Below are 18997 nucleotides of genomic sequence, written 5' to 3'. Positions count from 1 at the left end.
AAACTCAGAAACATTGATACGTAAAGACACATGCAGCCCCATGTTTATTGCAGCATTGTTCACAGTGGCCAGGACATGGAAACAACCAAAAAGCCCATCAATAGATGACTGGATAAAGAAGATGTGGCACATATACACTATGGAATACTACTCAGCCATAAGAAATGATGACATCGGAACATTTACAGCAAAATGGTGGGATCTTGATAACATGATACGAAGCGAAATAAGTAAATCAGAAAAAAACAGGAACTGTATTATTCCATACGTAGGTGGGACATAATAGTGAAACTAAGAGACATTGATAAGAGTGTGGTGGTTACGGGGGGGAGGGGGGAATGGGAGAGGGATAGGGGGTGGGAGGGGCACAAAGAAAACAAGATAGAAGGTGACAGAGGACAATCTGACTTTGGGTGGTGGGTATGCAACATAATTGAACGACAAGATAACCTGGACTTGTTATCTTTGAATATATGTATCCTGATTTATTGATGTCACCCCATTAAAAAAATAAAATTATAAAAAATAAAAAAATAAAATAAAAAAAAAGATTTTATTCATTTATATTTTTCATGCTATTATCAATGACATTTTAATTATATTCTATCTGCTTTTTGCCAATATATAAAAATGCAACTACAAATTGCTAAATTCTTCTATTAATTCCTAAAATTTACAGATTTTTGTTTTCTACAAAGGCTAATAAGTTTTCTTTCTTTCTATATTAATTATCTGTTGGTACATAACAAATTACCTCAAATTTTGTGGCTTAAAATAACAGACCTTTAGCCTAGCGTGTGGAGGACCCGGGTTCGATTCCCGGCCAGGGCACACAGGAGAAGCGCCCATTTGCTTCTCCACCCCTCCGCCGTGCTTTCCTCTCTGTCTCTCTCTTCCCCTCCCGCAGCCAAGGCTCAATTGGAGCAGAGATGGCCCGGGCGCTGGGGATGGCTCTGTGGCCTCTGCCTCAGGCGCTAGAGTGGCTCTGGTCGCAATATGGCGACGCCCAGGATGGGCAGAGCATCGCCCCCTGGTGGGCAGAGCGTCGCCCCTGGTGGGCGTGCCGGGTGGATCCCGGTCGGGCGCATGCGGGAGTGTGTCTGACTGTCTCTCCCCGTTTCCAGCTTCAGAAAAATGAAAAAAAAAAAAAAATAAAATAACAGACCTTTATTATCTTCCGGTTTCTGTGTGTCACTTACCTGCACACCCTGTTCAGGGTCTCACAAGGCTGCAATCAAGGTATCAGCCAGGTTGTGGTCCTTTTTAATTTTAATTTTAATTTATTTTTTTACAGAGACAGAGAGAGTCAGAGTGAAGGATAGACAGGGACAGACAGACAGAAATGGAGAGATGAGAAGCATCAATCATTAGTTTTTCATTGCGCATTGCGACACCTTAGTTGTTCATTGATTGCTTTCTTATATGTGCCTTGACCATGGGCCTACAGCAGACCAAGTAACCCCTTGCTCGAGCCAGCGACCTTGGGTCCAAGCTGGTGAATTTTTGCTCAAACCAGATGAGCCCACGTTCAAGCTGGAGACCTCAGGGTCTCAAACCTGGGTCTTCCGCATCCCAGTCCGATGCTCTATCCACTGAGGCACCGCCTGGTCAGGTGGTTGTGGTCCTTTTTAGAGCTTATAGTCCTATTCCAAGAATCACATGGCTTTTGGTAGAAATTACTTATTTGAGGTAGTAGAACTGAGGTCCTTGTTTGTTGCTGGCTGTCAGTTAGCTGGTGGTCGCTCTCAGATCCTAGTAGTCCCTGTAGTTCCTTGCCGTGTGGCCCGTTCACAAGCCTTCTTACACCATGCCAGTCTACTTCTTCAAAGATGGAAGAATACTCACCCAAATCTTATATAACTCAATGTGATCACAAGACTGACTAAATAATTTCATTACTGTTGCCCAGAACATAACCCAATCAAAGGAGCAACTACAACCAACCTTGGCTATACTCTATCTGCTAGAAGCAAGTCTCAGGTTCAGCTCACACTCAGAGAGAAGATGTGATTCACTGGAGATTACCATAGAGTAAATTTTTAATACCAATAGCCCAACAGCTTCTTTATTTCTTTTTCTTGCTATACTGCACAGGCTAGACACATAATGTAGAAAATAAATTGTCTTATTTTAAAGAAAATGATCTAATGATTTACCATAAAGTGAGAGGAAGGGAGACATGTAAGTTTTTTTATAAATGTCACTTATTAGGTTAAGGAAGGTCTACTTCAAGTTTTCTAGTGTTTTGGTTTTTTTAAAGATTTTATTTATTGGCCCTGGCCAGTAGGTTCAGTGGATAGAGCACTGGCCAGACATGCGATGTCCTGAGTTCAATCCCTGGTCAGGGCACACATGAGAAGTGACCATCTACTTCTCTTCCCCATCTCATAGCCAGTGGCTTGATTGGTTTGAGTGTTGGCCCCATGTGCTGAGGATAGCTCGGTTGATTCAAGCATTGACCCCAGACAGGGGTTGTCAGGTGGATTCTGGTTCGATTCCCAGTCAGGGCACACAGGAGAAGAGACCATTTGCTTCTCTCCCCCTAACCTCTTCCCCTTTTCTCCCTCTTCCCCTCCAATAGCCAGTGGCTCGATTGGTTTGAGGGTTGGCCTGGGTGTTACGGATAAACTTTTGGTCCAAGCGTGGGCCTGAAGCACTAAAAATAGCTCAGCTGATTCGAGTATCAGTCCCAGATGAGGCTGCTGGGTGGATCCCGGTCAGGGTGCATGCAGGAGTCTGCCACACTGTCTCCCTTCCTCTCACTTAAAAAAAATTACTAGTTAAACCTATGAATGCTGATAATTCTTTTCATGCAAGAATATTTTTCAGTTGCCACTATATATTTTTAAACAATTTGACCATTCAAATCAGATGTAATAATTAATATAATATAGGTAAACTTTTAGTAAAATTTTTTTATTTGGTTATAATATCAATCTCCAACAGTTTGATATAAAAATTTCCATGGTCTTCAATTGAACTGTATGCCACTTTCTTTTAGAATGTCCTTTTTCTGATTAAAATAATTTTTAAACCACTCAATGTGTTCCACTTTCTGTTTAACACTCAGATACGGGTTTTTGGAAAGGCCACAGGTCACCAGCTCCATGAAGTGGCGAATTGGTCCTTGTTGTGGAAAATCTTCCAGGTGTTTATCCAGAAATATATGTTCATGAAATTCTGAACCATCATCATCAAAACCTAAAAAAATGAGACAAAATATATTACATTATATTTCTGAATGTAAAACCTACATTCAAATAATTCTTAGGTCATAGAGGAAATCTCAAAGAAAATTAAAAAATACCCCACAGGATTGAATGAAAATGTAAACACAACAAATCAAAATTTGTGGGACACAGCTAAAACAGCACTGAGCAGGAATTATATTATATAGCGCTAAAGGCACGCATAAGGAGAGAAGTCTCAAATAAATCATCTAAGTTCCCACCTCGAGCACCTAGTAAAGTCTAAAAGTTAACGTTTATGTAATGTAGAATTACAATTAAAGGCATAAACTTTGAAATCAGACCTAGATTTGCTTACCAATTTAATAACTGGGCAAAATAATTAACTTCTCTGAGCACCAGTTTCCTCAGGCATAAAATAAAGATTAAAACAGCATTCTTCTTCATGGTTTTTTGTAAATATGAACTAGACACAAAGCTTATACAACTCTTAGCATACTGTAAATATTCAAAGTGAAGCAGCCATTACTGCTAATACTATATTTTAATGTATAAAACCACCACTAAGGAAATAAAGCTGTACTTAAAAAATATTTAAATAAAACAAGATGGAATCCTAAAATATGTTCTAGCAGCCCACAGGAAGCCAAGATAAGACAGAGAAATGAGAATTTGAGAAAATGAACAGAAAACAAATAAAACTGGAGACTTACTTCTGAAAAACTCAATAGTTACTTTAAATTTAAATGAGCTAAATATACTAATCAAAGGACAGAGATTGGCAAAGTGGATATATGGTATCAACAAGAAACTCACTTCAACAGGAAGGTTGAAAGTAAAAGGATGGTGAAAGATACCATATTTATTCATGTATAAGACATTACCATGTATAAGATGCACTGTAATTTTGGGGCCCAAAATTTGAAAGAAAAAAAATACATAAAGTTATTGAACTCAAGTTTTATTCATCATAAAATTTATACAACTCCTCATCACTTTCAAAACTCTGATCCATTAGCTTGTCCTCATCTGTGTCTGATGATGAATCAGTCTTCAACAATGAGCCAAAAACAAGTGCAAAAAAATGGGAAACACAAGTAAAAAAATCTACAACCACTGTATAAGATGCACCCAGTTTTAAGACCCCCAATTTTTTTTTTTAAAAAAGGTGCATCTTATACATGGAAAAATACAGTGTATCTTGCTAGCATTACTTGAAAAAGAAAAAAGAAAAAAGAAAGCATGAGTGGCTATATGAATATTAGATAAAGTAGACTTCAGAGCAAAAAAAATTACTAGAGCAAAAGAGAAATATTACTTAATTAAAGGGTAAATCCACCAAGAAGAAATAGCATCTGAATTATTTATGTACCAAACAACAGAGTTTCTAAATATATGGAAAAAAAAGAATGGAAATAAAAATAGAAAAACTCACAATTATAGTTAGGTATTTCACTGTAAGCAATTTAGAAAACCACCAGGTAGGAAATTAGCAAAGATATAGAACTGAACAACCACCAGGATCAAATTGATGTCTACAGAACGTTCTACCAAACTATGGCAGAACAGAAATTCTTTTCAAGAGTCTAGGGAACACTCACCTAGCTAAACCATATCCAGAATCACAAAATAAACTTCAACACAGTTAACATAATTGAAATAATACATAGTAAGTACTCTGATCATAATGGAATCAAACTAAAAGTAAGTAACAGAAAAGAACAGAAAAATCTTCTACCAGTTGGGAATTAATACACATATAAATAATTCATGGGTCAAAGAGGAAATCTCAAAGGAAATTTTAAAAAATCACAGAATTGAATAAAAATGAAAACACAATGAATCAAAATTTGTGGGACACAGCTAAAACAGTGCTGAGGAGGAACTATATAGCACTAAATTAATGCATAATAGGAAAAGTCTCAAATTAATCATCTAAGCTCCCACCTCGAGCACCTAGTAAAAGAACAGCAAGATCATCCTGAAGTGAGCTAAAGGAAGAAAATAATTTAAAAAAACTGAGGATGGGGCACAAGATGGCAATGGAGCAGGTAGACATACAAACTTCCAGCTCCCAGAACCAAAGTGGATTACAACTTAATTTTAAGAACAATCATCTGGAAAAAAAACTGGACTAAACTAAGAGGACTCTTAAACCAAGGATCACTGAAGGAGCCACACTGAGACTGGTAGGAAAAACAGAAATGCAGAGAGGGCAGCCCAGCTTCCAGGAGCGAGCGGCAGCCTGGTGGGACTCAAGTGGCGGGAGCAATACTAGCAAAGGGAAGCAGGTCACCAGTCAAACAGAAGTTCTCCTGCTGCAGTCAGAGCAAAGAATCGCTTAGAAGTAGGGAGCCATCAGGGATATAATATTGAGTGCTAAGGTCTGAGCTGCAGCGCCACCCCCACACTGCTGAGTGGTCTCCGGAGGGCGGGTGGCAGCAGGACGCAAAAGCGTGGTCCCGTGGGGAGGGGTGAAAGCCGGGGCTGGCTGTCACTGCGGCCTCTGCGCGAGTGCAGTTCTGCCTGTGGGGGCAGAAGCCAGGGCGGCTGTGACATAGGCCCTACACAAGGGCAGTCCTGCCATGCAGGGGTGGAGGCCGGGGGCAGCCACGGCAGCGAAAGGGGCACATGAAAGCAGTCCAGCATGCTGTCCTGCCCACAGGGGCAAGGCGAAAGCCAGAGAAGAGCTGAGACTTGCGGCTGGACACAGGAGTGCAGTCCCGCCTGTGGGGGTGGGGGGTGGAGGCAGGGGGCTGGCCAGGGCTTGCAGCCCAAATGCATAAACATGGTCCCATCTGCGGGGGCTGGGCAAAGGCCGGGGGCCAGTCAGGGCTTGCAGCCCAGGCACACAAGTGCAGTCCCACCCTCGGGTGTGGTGCGGAAGCTGAGTCAGCCAAGGCTTGCAGCCCAGGCACACAAACACAGTCCCACCCATGGAGGCAAGGTGGAAGCCACAGCAACTGCCTCAGTGGGCCGATACCGGCAACGCCCATGCTCAAATGTCCAAGGCAGCTGAAGAGGGGGTGGTGGGCCTTCAGACAGACTACACCTAGGGAACACAGAGGCCATATCCATCAGACTCCTGTGGCCACACCATTCTTATACACAGACAAAATGGGAAGGCAGAGAAATGCAACCCAAATGAATCAACAAGAGAAATCCCTAGAAAAATAACTGAATGAAATGAAAATAACCAAATTACTGGATGCAGAGTTTAAAATAATGATTGTTAAGATGCTCAAAGATCTTAGAGCAACAATGGATGGACACAATGAGCACCTAAATAAAGAGATAGCAAGTATAAAAAAGGGCTTTGAAATAATAAAAAAGAATCAGTCAGAAATGACAAATACAATATCAGAAATGAAGACCACACTGGAAGAAATTAAAAGAAGGATGGATGAAAGCCTGACCTGTGGTGGCGCAGTGGATAAAGCGTCGACCTGGAAATGCTGAGGTCGCCGGTTCGAAACCCTGGGCTTGCCTGGGCAAGGCACATATGGGAGTTGATGCTTCCAGCTCCTCCCCCCCTTCAAAATAAAAAAAATTTAAAAAAAGCAGGATGGATGAAACTGAGGATTGAATCAGCGAGTTAGAGGACAAGATAAACTAAAGCACGGAAGCAGAGCAGCAAAAAGAAAAGAGGCTGAAAAAGTCTGAGGAAACTCTAAGAGAGCTCTGTGACAACATGAAGAGAAATAACATCCGCATCATAGGGGTTCCTGAAGGAGAAGAGAAAAAACAAGAAAGAGAGAATCTGATTGATGAAGGAAAAAAAATCATACAAGTTCAAGAAGCACAGAGAGTTCCATTAAGGATGAACCCAAAAAGGCCGACACCAAGACACATCATAATTAGAATGCAAAAATTAAGAGATAAAGAAAGAATACTAAAAGCTATAAGAGAAAAGCAGAGGAGCCCACATAAGGATAACATCTGACTTTTCAACAGAAACACTTGAGGCCAGAAGGGAATGGCAAGAAATATTCAAAGTAATGCAGAACAAGAGCCTACAATCGAGACATTCCTATCCAGCAGGCTATCACTTAAACTTGAAGGAGAAATAAAAAGCTTCCCAGACAAAAAAAAACCTCTAGGAATTCATTACAACCAAACCAATGCTACAAAGTAATGTTAAGGGGCCTGCTGTACACAGAACAAAGGGGGAAAAATCTAGTAAAAGAGGAATGTAGATTTAAAGAATAAAATGGCAGGATCTGGCTGGTTGGCTCAGGGGTAGAGTGTCGGCCTGGCGTGCAGGGGACCCGGGTTCGATTCCCGGCCAGGGCACATAGGAGAAGCGCCCATTTGCTTCTCCACCCCCCCCTCCTTCCTCTGTCTCTCTCTTCCCCTCCCGCAGCCAAGGCTCCATTGGAGCAAAGATGGCCCGGGCGCTGGGGATGGCTCCTTGGCCTCTGCCCCAGGCGCTAGAGCGGCTCTGGTCGCGGCAGAGCGATGCCCCGGAGGGCCAGAGCATCGCCCCCTGGTGGGCAGAGCGTCGCCCCTGGTGGGCGTGCCGGGTGGATCCGGGTCGGGCGCATGCCGGAGTCTGTCTAACTGTCTCTCCCTGTTTCCAGCTTAAAAAAAAAGAAAAGAAAAAAAAGAATAAAATGGCAATAAACAACTACATATCAACAATAACCTTAAATGTAAATGGATTAAATGTTCCAATCAAATGACATAGGGTAGCTGTGTGGATAAGAAAATAGGACTCGTACATATGCTGTCTACAAGAGACACACTTCAAAACAAAAGATACACACACACACTGAAAGTAAAGGGATGGAAAAAAGTATTTCATGCAAATGAAAAGGATAAAAAAGCTGGGGTAGCAATATTTATATCAAAATAGACTTTAAAACAAAGGCTATAGTAAGGGATAAAGAAGGTCACTACATAACAATAAAGGAAGCAATCCAAGAGGAAGATATAACAATTATAAAAATCTACGTACCTAACATAGGAGCACCTAAATATATAAAGCAGACTTTGATGGACGTAAAGTGCGAGATCAACAGCAGTAATATAATAGTAGGGGATTTTAATACTCCACTAACATCACTGAACAGATCCTCAAGAAAGAAAATTAACAAAGAAACGGCAGACTTAAAGGACATACTAGATCAACTGCATTTAATAGATATCTTCAGAACCTTTCACCCCAAAGCAGCAGAATACACATTCCTTTCAAGTGCTCATGGTACATTCTCTAGGATAGACCACATGCTAGGACACAAAACGAGTCTCAACAAATTTAAGAAGACTGAAATCATATCAAGCATCTTCTTGGAACACAATGGTATAAAAACAGAAATCAACTACAATAGAAAAACTGAAAATCACTCAAACACTTGGAAACTAAATAGCATGTTATTAAATAATGAATGGGTTAACAATGAGATCAAGGAAGAAATAAAAAATTTCCTTGAAACAAATGAAAATGAACATACAACAACTCAAAATTTATAGGACACAGCAAAAGCAGTCCAGAGAGGGAAGTTCATAGCACTACAGGCATGCCTGAGGAAGCTAGAAAAAGCTCAAATAAATAATTTAACCTTGCACACAAAAGAACTAGAAAAAGAACAGCAAGTAAAACCCAGAGGAAGTAGAAGGAAGGGAATAATAAAGATCAGAGCCGAAATAAATGACACAGAGGCTAAAAAAAAAACAATATAGAGGATCAATGAAACCAAGACCCATGTCCCGGCTTCCACCTGTACCTCCAGGTGACAACACCATGCATTCCCAAAGATTGGCAGTTTACTTTTTGGAGATATCAAAATGAAAAAAGAAATGTCACTGAATTGATCCCAGAGGAACTAAGTGAAGGTCTGTATGCTGAACGGTGAGAGAACCTCCTATGTCCTTCCCCCAGAATTCTCAGCGCACAGCCAGAGCCTGCTGTAGCCTCGCCTCAGGTCAGGTGTTGAAAGACTTCTCACTACTAGAAATACGGAGTTGTGATGGTCTCCAGATTGGTTCCTTCCAGTCCTCTGAAATGAAGGCCAGGGATTAACAAGTCCCAACCCCACACACATATCCAATAAACAGCGTTTTATGTCTTATTCTAAAGTAAAAATAAACATCCTAAGGACAGCAGACATTTTAGGAAAGCCTCTAATATAAGTGAGAAATACCTTGGCAGAAACTGACACTGACCTACCCAAATTCCATTTTACCTTTTTTTCATAGTAGGAGAACTAAAAACTTGTGCACATCTATTCAGCAACATTACTTTTCCAGCCCCTTTTGGATTAGGCATGGCTACATAATTATATTTTCAGCAATGAAATATGAACAGAAATGACATGTGACATTTCAGCTAGAGCCTTTAAGTTAGTGGAATTGCTTATACTGCACCCTTTCCCCCTTCTTGTGAGCCTGAGCACAACGCTCCTGTAAATATCTTTAATCACACATGAGGACAATACCCTACGGGAGGGAAAAGAAATAAAATGGAAGAAACCTGGAACCTTGGATAACACTGTGGAGCATGGCTGCTTACTGACCTGGAACTTGAACTATTAGATCAAATTTCTATCCATTCCATACATGGTATCTCAATGAAATAGCAGCTACACCTAATCAAACTCTGAAACAAACAAAAACCCTTTGAGGAAACTAAAAGCATGTGGACAGGAATAAAACAAAAATCTAATATGAAGAATAATAGCAATTTTTTTAAAAAGGGAGTTTAGATATATGATAGCAAAAAACAAAAACCCCAGAGAAAGGTTGAACACTGAAGTTAAGGAATGTTCTCAGAGCATAGAACAAAAAGAGAAATAGAAAAGAGAGAGACTGGGAGGCTTGAATCATCAAATAACAAAAGAAAAAATTTAAAATATCTACAATTGAAAAATAAAGTTCCTAGGTTAAAGAATCCCATGGTGTCAGGAAACATGATTTTAAACAAACAGAATCCCTTACCAAGGATTGTTCTGAAGCTTATGAAATTATAGTTATACTGATATAAACAATGACTATAGATCTAACAGGAATTGTGAGACATCTATATTGAGAGGATGAGGAGAAGACACAACTCTAGGTAATATCTAAAACAGATAACAGAATTAAGCTCTTAATTTAGAAAAGCAAAGAATAAAACAGCCAAAAGATTGAAAGAGGTTGGCTCTGAGAATAGGAAAGTTATTACTTTATACAGTGTGTCCGTAAAGTCATGGTGCACTTTTGACCGATCACAGGAAAGCAACAAAAGATGACAGAAATGTGAAATCTGCACCAAATAAAAGGAAAACTCTCCCAGTTTCATACCTATTCAGTGCAGTTCTATGCGGGCTCATGCACAGAGTTTTTTAGGGCTCCTTAGGTAGCTATCCCGTACAGCCTCTACAGACTCATCACTGACTGATAGCCTACCAGAATGAGGTTTCTCCACCAAACTGTCGGTTTCCTTCAACTGCTTATCCCACCCAGTAATGTTATTCCTATGTGGTGACGCTTTGTTATTAACGCGCCAATATTCACGTTGCACTCTGGTCACGGATTCAAATTTAGCGAGCCACAGAACACATTGAACTTTCCTCTGTACTGTCTACATCTCGACTGGCATGGCCGTGGGCTGCTCCGCTGTATACACGGTGTTACGTCATCATCTGCGCATGGGCACATGCTGCCACATCATCCTACAGAAACTGGGAGGGTTTTCCTTTTATTTGGTGCAGATTTCACATCTTCTTTTGTTGCTTTTCTGTGACCGGTCAAAAGTGCACCATGACTTTACGATCACACCGTATTATAAATTTTATATTAAACTATAAAATTACTATCACTTAAAAAAATTAAAATTAAAAAGAAAAGAGACAGACTGGGAAACAATATTTCCAACTATGTAACAGATAAAGGATAAAAGTCCTTAATGTTTCAAGTTCCTACATCTTATAGAACAATCCAAAAGAAAAAGCCAAAGGATGTGAAGAGGTAAATCACAGAACAAATATAAAATAGCCAATAAATATACAGAAGGATGCACAATTTGGTTAGTAAATGGGAAATGCAAATAAAAACATCAACGATATCACTTTTTGCCCTGGACATCTATCTGAAAGAGTAATAAACAATCAGCACTATGTAGAGTATAAAGAAATAGGATTTTCAAATAGTTGGTTGGAGGGTCAATGGGTTCTTTCTAGAATAGAATGTGTCAATATTTATTGCAATTTAAAATCTATTATTTGACCCTTCTAGGAATTAAAGGTACTCAAACATGTACCGAAGAACAAATATAAAAGGATTCAGAACTATAGCTCCGTCTATCAACAGGAAAATTATAATAAATTTAGTGTATTCTTATAATGGCATACTATAGAACTATTAAATAAATGTGAAATAGTTCTACTTTATAGAACTATTAAAATGAATAAAGTTGATCTCCGTGTACTGACAAGAAATGTTTCCAAGACACACTGCTAAGTAAAAAAAAATGCTGCAGAACAATATATGCATAGGACTGTCCCATGTAGGTCAAAACAAAACAACAGGGAAGCATGCAACTGCCAGTTAAAGTGGACCAACGGGACACACACCAAACCACTGACAATGCTTGTTTCAGGAAGAGGAAAGAAGTAAGGTAAAGTATACTCCCTATTCTTTTATATTATTTGACTTTTTCACAAGTAAATTTTAATATCTTTATGAAATTTAAAATATCTTTTTAATAAAAAAGAAACATAGTAAAGAGAAAATGAGAGAATGGAAATTAAATACAGGAAAAAAATTCCATATGGTATACAATCAACTAAGGTGACAGGTTAATTCTTTGTCTAACTAACTTAATTCGGCTTTACATATTACCAAATGCATAAAATATTACTGAATACAGCTAAAAATAAGTTGTAACAAATAAAGTGTAAATCTAGTTAATAGCAATAACCAATTGGTTTTTTTGTTTGTTTGTTTGTTTTTAGTGAGAGGAGGGGAGGCAGAGACAGACTCCTGCATGGGCCCTGACCAGAATCTACCAGGCAAGCCTACTAGAGGGTGATGCTCAGCCCATCTGGAGCATTGCTCCTTTGCAACAGAAGCCATTTTTTAGCGCCTGAGGCAGAGGCCATGGAGCCATCCTCAGTGCCCCAGGCCAACTTGCTCCAATCAAGCCATAGCTGCAGGAGATGAGGAGGAGAGAGAAAGGAAGAGAGGAGAGGGGGAGGGGTGGAGAAGCAGATAGGTGCTTCTCCTGTGTGCCCTGACAGGGAATTGAACCCAGGACTTCCACACACCAGGCTGACACTCTACCACTGAGCCAACTGGCCAGGGCCAATTATTTTTGACAAGGCACAGAAGCAAATTCAGTCATTTTCACTATAAACTGTTTCCACTGCTACTTATTGTATGTTCTAATGCCAGTCTTTCCAAGTACTCAATAGGTCCTAAGTTGTATTGAGGGGAGTGACCAAAGTGAGAACCTTTCCACTGTTCCATTCATGTCTTTCCTTCAGATAACAACTGTCTTAAGGAGTTAGAAATGAGAGCCCTCCCCTTCCAACTCTGAAGCATCAATAACACTATATGTACAGTGTATATAGATACTTCTCACATTTATCTCCACAACCTGACCAAAAAACAGACCCCCCTCCCTTTTTTAGAAATTAAGCTCTGGCTGGGTAGCCTAGCTGGTTAGAGCATCATCCCAAAAAATCAAGGTTGTAGGTTTAAATCCTGGTCAGGGCACATACAAACAAGAATTAACCAATAAATGCATAAATCAACACTTCGATGTTTCTCAAAAATAAATAAAAATAAATAAAGTTTTTTAAAAATTAAGAAAAAAACTAAACATTTTCCGCCTGACCTGTGGTGGCGCAGTGGGTAAAAAGCATCAACCTGAAACGCTGAGGTCGCTGGTTTGAAACCCCAGACTTCCCTAGTCAAGGCACATATGGGAGTTGATGCTTTCTGCTTCTCCCCCCTTCTCTATCTGTCTCTGTCTCCTCTCTTTAAAATGAATAAAATAAATAAATAAACAAACAAAAAAAACCCTAAACATTCTCCAAAACCAGGTGAAAGTTAAGATAAATTCCTTTGGAGTTTGGGCACTCAAGACCTTAATGAATTTAAGCATTTTACTGTTGATCACAATATACCACCAATTCATGCTTTCCTATTATCTTTTTTGGTGGTTTCTAGAAAATACACAATATCCTTGCTAATATTTAATAATTTTTAAATGTTATGATAGAGCCTGGCCTGTGGAGGCGCAGTGGATAAAGCATCAATCTGGAATGCTGAGGTCACTGGATCAAAACCCTGGGCTTGCCTGGTCAAGTCACATATGTGAGTTGATGCTTCCTGCTCCTTCTCTCTCTCTCTCTCTCTCCCTCTCTCTCTCTCTTACACACACTCTCTCTCTTCTCTCTAAAATGAATAAAATCTTTTAAAAAAATGTTATTATAGTAGAGAACAGAAAATAGTTACAGCAGCAAATCCACTCACAATATTGTTGCTGTAGAAACCAGGATAATGATGGTGATGATGCTTTACTTGTATAATCCCACTTGTTTCTAAGAAGAATCCCATAAAAATCAGTTCTATTATTATTCCCATCATTTTATAGTTGAGGGAGGCAAGGCTTAGAGAGATTAAGTTTATAACTCATTCAGGAACTTGAACTCCTCTAACCACTACACTTCACTATCTCTCCTAAATACAGTCACACATGATTTTACCTCAGTGCTGGATTTTAAAATTATGTGTTTAAACATGAAGACTTAGAACACCCAAGTTTCATTAAATAATGAAATCGTTCCTTAATATCACACATTGTATTTTGCTAGTTTTTTGCTCCATTTAAAATACTATGATTATACAGCAGAGGAAAGGAGCTAATATTTATTCATATGTATTACAGGCCAAGAACTGTGCTGAGCAACTCAATTAATTTCTCTTACTTAACTCCTACATTCTCCCAATAAGGTATCTTTAATTTTACAGATGAGAAAATAAGGTTCAAAAGGTTAAATAGCTTCCTCAAAGGCAAATGGCTAATAATCTGCAGAGCTTGGATTTGTACTCAGGTTTGCATAACTGAGAAGTCCTCACTTATTTTTCTTTTCTTCTTTACTCTGATACCTTACAGAATATAGAAACCATAAAACTTTAAGAAATATAATTGTTGTGTAATGAAATACAGTATGCTATATTACCACATATATTATAAAATATACAAAATATAAGAATTTGCTGCCTGACCAGGTGGTGGCGCAGTGGATAGAGCATCGGACTGGGATGCGGAGGACCCAGGTTCAAGACCCCAAGGTTGCCAGCTTGAGCACGGGCTCATTGGTTTGAGAAAAGCTCACCAGCCTGGACCCAAGGTCACTGGCTTGAGCAAGGGATTACTCGGTCTGCTGAAGCCCCATGGTCAAGGCACATATGAGAAAGCAATCAATGAATAACTAAAGCGCCACAATGAAAAACTGATTATTGATGCTTCTCATCTCTTTATGTTCCTGTCTGTCCCTCTCTCTGACTCTCGCTCTGTCTCTAAAAAAAAAAAAAAAAAAGAATTTGCTAAAGAATTTGTCAGTCTCTATATTTATATGTCTTATATTTATCTTCGAAAAAATAAGTATTTCTGATATTCAAGATTCCATTCTACTTATTAATCCAAATAAGTGAAAGGTTATAAAAAAATTAAAATATTACAGTAAGAGCATAAAACTACAAATATGGATTACATTTTCCCAATAATTAATGAGATGTTTGCAACTTCTAATCTTAACATAAAAGCAAGTGAATCTCTTTTAATTGAAAAAACAACTATAGAATTCACTGAAACCAATGACAACATGGTTGCAATAAAAAATAAGTAGCACAGTAACAATGCCTTCCTTTTGATTGTAGAAGAGGTGACATCTCCAGAAAAATTTCCAGGAAAGTAGATAGTTATTTCATTACCACTTCAAAGCACCTATGCACAGCCAAAGAGTTCCAAAGAATTTCAAAGCCTCTTAACATTTTCACTTTGAGTGGCTTTGAGTACAAAAACCTTGTATTTCATCAATGCAATGGTTTTATAAATAAAAGATACCAGCATAAGACTTTAAGAGTTGTAATAGCCTGGCCTGTGGTGGCGCAGTGGATAAAGCGTCGACCTGGAAATGCTGAGGTCGCCGGTTCGAAACCCTGGGCTTGCCTGGTCAAGGCGCATATGGGAGTTGATGCTTCCAGCTCCTCCCCACTTCTCTCTCTCTGTCTCTCTCTCCCTCTCTGTCTCTCTCTCCTCTCTAAAAATGAATAAATAAAGTAAAAAAAAAAAATTAAAAAAAAAAAAAAGAATCAGAAAAAAAAAAAAAAAAAAAAAGAGTTGTAATAGTCTCCAGAATTGAAGTACAATCTCCTGCCAGTATTTAGTGTATCAGAAGATTTACCAGGCAATCTTTTGCATAGTAACTAGAAAACCATCAGCACTGACGGCTCTCAACACTTTTTTTTTTTTTTTTTTTTGCATTTTTCTGAAGCTGGAAACAGGGAGAGACAGTCAGACAGACTCCCGCATGCGCCCGACCGGGATCCACCCGGCACGCCCACCAGGGGGCGACGCTCTGCCCACCAGGGGGCGATGCTCTGCCCATCCTGGGCGTCGCCATGTTGCGACCCTCCTGGGTGTCGCCATGTTGCGACCAGAGCCACTCTAGCGCCTGGGGCAGAGGCCACAGAGCCATCCCCAGCACCCGGGCCATCTTTGCTCCAATGGAGCCTTGGCTGCAGGAGGGGAAGAGAGAGACAGAGAGGAAGGCACGGCGGAAGGGTGGAGAAGCAAATGGGCGCTTCTCCTGTGTGCCCTGGCCGGGAATCGAACCCGGGTCCTCCGCACGCTAGTCTCAACACTTTTTAGGCACAGAAATTCATGGCACATTTTAGACATATAATTTTACTACTTTATTTTTCTTACCAAACATTTAGAATTAACTGAAATTCTAACATTCTTTTCAAAAATACTGTCATTTCTTTGAAGACATTATGAAGATAATATCTACACAAAGTCTGAAATTCATGTAAACATCTAGACTCTATAACTGAACATCTGCCAGATTTAATTTCAATCTCTGGTGTTGAGACTTACCTGCTTCATTGTTAATCGGGAACTCCCACAGTTTCCCCTCTTTCGTCCACTGGATCATCTCTTCAAAACCATTTTGAAAGGGCTGTTCACTGACTGCAGCTAACTGCTTAGCAAATTCCACATCCCAAAGTGAAGGTGCTGTTTCTGTATAATAAAAATATTTCACACAAGCACAAGTCAATGTCAGTATCTTTCTTTTAAAAAATGTTATAATCAACTGAGTTGGTACAACATGGTCGTAACTTAAAGCTCATAATTAAACTCAAAGGTCACTCTCTGAGAGCTAAAACTGAAACAGAAATGATATATAAAAACTACAACTACAGTATTTGCAAGCCTTAACTTTTACTACAGTGCTATATAATGAATCAACCCCTAAAGTCTCACTGCCCCCTTCCACTGGAAAAAAGAAATGTGCATTTTGTTTAAAAATATTTTTATAAAGGTGAATATTTTTTATATATACAATGTGTAATTATGATCATTTTTTTTTTGTATTTTTCCAAAGTTAGAAGTGGGGAGGCAGTCAGACTCTCGCATGCACCCGACCAGTATCCACCTGGCATGCCCAACAGGGGGCAATGCTCTGCCCAAATAGGGCATTGCTCAGTTGCAGCTGGAGCCATTCTAGTGCCTGAGGCAGAGGCCATGGAGCCATCCTCAGCGCCCTGGTCAACTTTGCTCCAATGGAGCCTTGGCTGCGGGAGGGGAAAAGAGAGATAGAGAGGAAGGAGGGGGGAGGGGTGGAGAAGCAGATGGGTGCTTCTCCTGTGTGCCCTGGCCGGGAATCGAACCCAAGACTTCCACACACTGGGCCAACACTCTACCACTGAGCCAAATGGCCAGGGCATAATTATGATCTTTAAAATCCAGCCTGCTTATCTTTATTTTTAGTCTGTTAAGATTAGTCACTATAAAGACCAAAGAAAAATTAATATAATTATAATGATAATGATTATACTATCAATAGTTACTGAATGCTTACTCTGTGCTAAATGCTTTTGGTGCATTAATTCATCTAATCCTCATAACCAGCTCCTTATGAGTAAGGTAGTATAATATTAGCTTATAAGCATCATCATATTGCTTGTTTTGGAAATTTAAAACATCTTTCACGAATGAGTCATACTCCCACCAGTCACTGCGGGTGGGAATGTAAAATGGTATAACCACCTTGGAAAATAGTTTGGCAGTTTCTTAAAAAGTTAAGAGTACATGTATCATGCAACCATCTTCTGCCTAAATATTTACCCAAAAGAGAGCATATGTCCATACAAAGACTTATATATGAAAGGTCATGTATGACCATGCCTGACCACACACTGATACTAGATAATAAGCATGTTGACCTAGAACATCTGATACAGAGACAAGATCACAGTAGTTAGGCTTATCAGCCACATCTACAGAATAATCATAACAGTAAAATAATTATCATGGTCATATTTTTTAAATTCATTCAGTGGACACTGATCAACCTATGTCTTTCCCATGATGATCATCACCAGCATCATCATTATTATTAATGCTAACTGCTGCAACTATTTGTTGAATGGCCACTGTGATCCATCATTGTGCTTGACACTTTACCCCATAAAATCACTGAGATGTGTGTATTAGCCCTTTTTTATAAGTGGGGAAAGGGAAACTCAGAGAGGTTAGTATGGAGAATCTGAAGTTGAATAATCCAGATACCCAATACCAAATATCTTTCCATTAAGCTAAACTGCCTCTGAGCTCTAGATTACTCAAGGATAAGTATCAGAGTCTATGACTATATTCCTTTGTAGCACTGGTAAGAACTTAGTGGGGAACAAAATGTGGAAATCATGGGACACAAGGATTCATTCATTTGGTCAATAAATAATTACTGAATGCCAACTATAAGTCAGGCATTACTTTAGGAAGTAGGGAAACAACAGTAAATAAATGCTAAATTTATGTTTGCACATTATTGCTATTCTTGTACTTAACTGGGGACAAATGACATTCTTTAGACTCATGCAAGTATAGCTTATTAAAACAGTACCTTCCTTAGAGTAAATTGACATAAATCTGTGTATTGTTTTCCTTATTAAAATATAATTACTTTATATTGTTTTATAAACTACATATAACTTCAGTACTTCCTTGCTAGCTAATTTCAGTTTTAGGAATAAGATTTTTGATTTTAAAAAAGCAAGCTGTCTCTTTCAAGAGTCCAAGTGCCTCTTCTGGCTGTTCATTAGATCAGCAACAATGGTTGCCACGACAGCAGATTCCCTTTTTGAGGCAAGCTTAACAGTAGCCACTTCAACAGGGGAGAGGTGACACAGCCCCGTGCCTGTGTTTCTTTTTCGCCTCAAAGGACAGATGCAGTCTGTACAATACAAGGGGCAGGGAGTACTCTCTCAGCTCGCCCTCAATTACATGAACAAACACCGACTGAATTAACTTCTTCCCTCTGTGGATATATACTTTTAGCTTATTTGTTCAAAAAAGGATTTAGATTTAAGATAACTAATTCCTATTACCTATAAGCCATTTGGCTAGGTGTTGCTGGGTACAAAAAGATAATGAGACCTTGCTGCAAATAGCATGAGTTTATTGAACAGTGGGAAAATCAAATATTTATATAAGTAAATGACAGAAAGTTTAAATGAGCCATTGGAGGCTGGCCTAGGAACTTAAGCATCAAATATAAAATTATTGGCCCTGGCCAGTTGGCTCAGTGGTAGAG

General features: G+C 39.3%; 1 protein-coding gene across 3 annotated transcripts in view; it reads right to left on the bottom strand.

The window, feature by feature from the left end:
* Nucleotides 1–616: 616 nt before the first annotated feature.
* Nucleotides 617–18997, bottom strand: part of MRPS31 (mitochondrial ribosomal protein S31) — a 35733-nt gene continuing 17352 nt past the window's right edge. For 2 of the 3 annotated variants that reach the window (XM_066236414.1, XM_066236415.1), the window contains 3 exons: nt 16279–16422; nt 1166–3201; nt 617–783 (listed from right to left, as the gene is read on the bottom strand). In XM_066236414.1, coding sequence (XP_066092511.1) covers nt 2972–3201; nt 16279–16422 — 374 coding nt within the window. In that variant the 3' untranslated portion in view covers nt 617–783; nt 1166–2971. The remainder of the gene's footprint in view (nt 784–1165; nt 3202–16278; nt 16423–18997) is intronic. The other variant, XM_066236413.1, reaches the window with a different exon arrangement.

Source organism: Saccopteryx bilineata, chromosome 6 (genome assembly GCF_036850765.1).
Source record: "Saccopteryx bilineata isolate mSacBil1 chromosome 6, mSacBil1_pri_phased_curated, whole genome shotgun sequence".
NCBI classification, from domain to species: Eukaryota; Metazoa; Chordata; class Mammalia; order Chiroptera; family Emballonuridae; genus Saccopteryx; species Saccopteryx bilineata.
This window is presented reverse-complemented; position numbering and strand designations above follow the sequence as displayed.